At 33.9% G+C, this 4,228-nt stretch overlaps 1 protein-coding gene across 1 annotated transcript; it reads right to left on the minus strand.

Moving 5' to 3' along the window:
* Positions 1-4: 4 nt before the first annotated feature.
* Positions 5-834, minus strand: LOTGIDRAFT_138355 (hypothetical protein; the record flags this gene model as incomplete). Its single annotated transcript, XM_009048571.1, has 2 exons — positions 5-244; positions 778-834. Coding segments are annotated over 2 exons (297 nt in total), but the record flags the coding sequence as incomplete, so codon positions are not given.
* Positions 835-4,228: the final 3,394 nt, after the last annotated feature.

Consider the following 4,228-nt stretch of genomic DNA (forward strand, 5'->3'; position numbering starts at 1 on the left):
AATGATAAAAACTCTTATCAGAATGATAAAAACTTTTACCAGAATGATAAAAACTGTTACCAGAATAATAAAAACTCTTACCAGAATGATAAAAACTCTTACCAGAATGATAAAAACTTTTACCAGAATGATAAAAACTCTTACCAGAATAATAAAAACTCTTACCAGAATGATAAAAACTTTTACCAGAATAATAAAAACTCTTACCAGAATGATAAAAACTGTTACCATAATAATAAAAACTCTAACCAGAATGATAAAAACTCTTACCAGAATGATAAACTCTAACCAGAATGATTAACACTTACCAGTATAATAAAAACTCTTACCAGTATAACAACAACTCTTACCAGAATAATAAAAACTCTTACCAGAATGATAAGAACTCTTACCAGAATGATAAACTCTAACCAGAATGATAAATACTTACCAGTATAATAAAAACTCTTACCAGTATAATAACAACTCTTACCAGAATAATAAAAACTCTTACCAGAATGATAAAAACTCTTACCAGAATGATAAAAACTCTTATCAGAATGATAAACTGTTACCAGAATGATAAAAACTCTTACCACAATGATAAAAACTCTTACCAGAACATAAAAAACTCTTACCAGAATGTTAGAAACTCTCACCAGAATAATAGAAACTCTTTCCAGAATGATAAAAACTGTTACCAGAATGATAAAAACTCTTACCAGAATAATAGAAACTCTTACCAGAACGACAAAAACTCTTACCAGAATAATAAAAACTCTTACCAGAATGATAAACACTCTTACCAGAATAATAAAAACTCTTACCAGAATGATAAAAACTCTTACCAGTATAATAAAAACTCTAACCAGAGTGATAAAAACTCTAACCAGAATGATAAACACTCTTACCAGAATTATAAAAACTCTTACCAGGTTGACAGAAGAACGGATAATTGACGATTCTTTGTTGCCCACGCCTGCTCCGGCTATCTTTATATCACAGGAGTTTCTTGGAGAACATTTCTTATGGACTTCTATTCGGCCTTCTAGGTTTAAGATGCCTGGTGCAAATTCTTGTTGCATCTATTGAAGTTGAAGCCGCAATCTCTGTTGCTTCTGATACCATCTCTTGTTAAATAACCATAAGGTTCCGTAATATTAAATTTACCATCGTCAGAATTAAATGTTATATTCTGATCATTTTGGTTATCTCGTTCACAACCACAAACAAAAACCGACCCAAGTTCAATGAATGTCAGAATTTAAACCTGAAACGATACAATATATACCATCACTCATTATTTGTCCTGGTTAACCCCTCATTAACCACTTGACTGATTCTAGCTGATCAGAATCGTAAACGCCCTGATATACTTTAGATATTGAAGAAAAATAGTATTTTGCAATCTCGAGACAACGCAACTCGGTAATTTTTTTGGAATTGTTTGTAAATTATGCTGTCTAGAGGTGTGGGCACACGAGCGGTCTTGGTCGGAGAATTTTGTTGCCGATTAGAGTCTTGCCTTGTGTTTCAACGACTGGCACGGGCACAAAAATCTCCAGTCGATCGTTTCCATCTTGTCGATTATCATGTGCAGAGCATGCTAATGAAAGGAAAGGGAATCTGATTGGCTGATGACGGTCTGTCTTGCAGACGATAAAACTATCAGAGACAATTATCAAACTTTTTTAATATTATACATCCTGTGTTGGAAGCATGGGCACACGCTAGATTTTATTCAAGATTCGAGTCGGAGACAAAAATCTCCGACCAAGACCGCTAATGTTCCCCGCACCCTAAAACTTACTCGCCTCATCCCAATTAGATTGTTAAAACTAATATAAACTAATGAAATAAGTTTTACCTTTAAAACACAGAATAAATAACAGCAGGTACATTAAATTCATAAATTTCTATCCTCGTATCTTGATCTGATTTTCTTTATTGGAGCAAAGATATGATTAACAGTTTAATAATGATGTCTTATATAGATCTTCATTCCAACACTGTTTGTCCTTAAGTACTGTAATAAATAACTGCAGGTACAGTAAATTCATAATGAACTGTTTCTATCCTCGTATCTTGATCTGATTTTCCTTATTGAAGTAAAGATATGATTAACAGTTTAATAATGATGTCTTATATAGATCTTCATTCCAACACTGTTTGTCCCCAAAGTGCTGTACACACTGACAACTTTTTAGAAGATCACAAGTTATATGCTACAAAATGCACAGGTCAATAATCTCCGACCAAGACCGCTAATGTGCCCCAAAAGTACTGTACACAATGACAATATTTGGAGAGTTCCCATAGTGTTGTTAGTGTAGACAATACAGTTGTTCTTGTTAAAGGGAAGAAACAGAAAAATAGTAGTTGACATGGTGGTATTAGAAAATATAAAGAAATGCTCACTTTAATTTATCATGATTTTGAGATTCATTAAGTTCACTTCTCCTTAATGCATAATTTTGATAATTGATTACTTGTTTGGCCTAATTAATTTGCTTTGAATTTATCGCGAAATAGTCTGAAGTCGTTTCCTCGTCGTTTCTGGTCGTTTCTGGTCGGTTCATGTCGGTTTATGTTTTAGTAAGTACGGTGTATATGTCTCCTCGTCAGGGTGGCACAGGTGGGGTAACGGTGGAGGTCTATATTTTTGGAACTATATTCGCTACCCCTGCAAAATTCACACAAGTTCTCAAATGAAGCCGAAATCAGTCGCTATCAGCTATTGCCCCCCATGCAAATGCGCCGCCTCCCCCCTTGGCACATTGGACTGGCTACGGACTTGGTTCTCGTTACTCACGTAATCCGTACTTGCTAAAAATCAAACCGACCAGAAACTATTATGAACCGACCAGGGTCACCGTTCATGGGACCCTGTCTCTATATATACCCACGGCCATGTCTACATCCTCTTCTCACCTTTCCACCTTCTTTACAATCAAGATTCTTTAAATTATGGTGTAAAAAGATGCAAAGCCGGACCAGCATCTATTCTGCTGTGGCACCCCCCTGATTCCCCCGTAGAAACTCCACAGTTACTGAATGAGTTGAGATGGGAGACAAATCGTCATACAAGAATTTCACCAGGATAAAAAGTACCGTTTTGTGAATTAGAGTTTATTTGGGATTGGATAAAACTCGGCAACATCATTTACATCTCAGCAACAAAAATAATCTCGTCTTTAAAGCTAGTGTGTATAGTTCTTTAGAGATAAAAAATGTGTGATGTATGCAGGTGTATAATTCGTCAGACACCTACGATAATAATTACCTAATCATTTTACTCATTGAAGTGTTCAATTTTGCAGCATATAGATTTTGCTATGAGTTATGACGTGCACAAAAAAATCAAATTTTTCCAAAAACTATTTCCACTGTAAGTGTCCAATTTAGACCGAATATTTTAATGAAAAAAACTAAGATAACGAGTTAGGTAATAATCATTACAGGCTGTTAATACACTATTATTAAACTGTTAGTCATATCTTTACTTCAATAAGGAAAATCAGATCAAGATACGAGGATAGAAACAGTTCATTATGAATTTAATGTACCTGCTGTTATTTATTCTGTGTTTTAAAGGTAAAACTTATTTTATTAGTTTATATTAGTTTTAACAATCTAATTGTGAAGTGTCGTTTTTGTAAAATAACCTGGATCCATACAGACCCGAGGAGGAAATTCTAGAGCTGGATAGTTGTTGGTAGGTGGTAATACACTTGGGCAACAATTTGATCCTGTATACACACGGCAACATTTCGATAACATACTGACGAATATTTCCGAGAAACAGTAGATTTTATAAGAAAATTTATAAATTTTGAAGATTTGAACAGAATACGTTTGGAGAATCGGCCATAATATAAAGAATCTTGTTTGTAAAACGGCAAAGAGACAAAAAGGGTAGGTTGTATGAATGTGTATAATTCGTCAGCTAGCTACGTTGATTGCCTAACTCATTGACTTGTGTAATTTTGTAGCATATAACTTGTGATCTTCTAAAAAGTTGTCAGTGTGTACAGTACTTTAGGGACAAACAGTGTTGGAATGAAGATCTATATAAGACATCATTATTAAACTGTTAATCATATCTTTACTTCAATAAAGAAAATCAGATCAAGATACGAGGATAGAAACAGTTCACTATGAATTTAATGTACCTGCTGTTATTTATTCTGTGTTTTAAAGGTAAAACTTATTTTATTAGTTTATATTAGTTTTAACAATCTAATTGTGA

This window comes from Lottia gigantea (genome assembly GCF_000327385.1).
Source record: "Lottia gigantea unplaced genomic scaffold LOTGIsca_124, whole genome shotgun sequence".
Lineage (NCBI taxonomy): Eukaryota > Metazoa > Mollusca > Gastropoda > Lottiidae > Lottia > Lottia gigantea.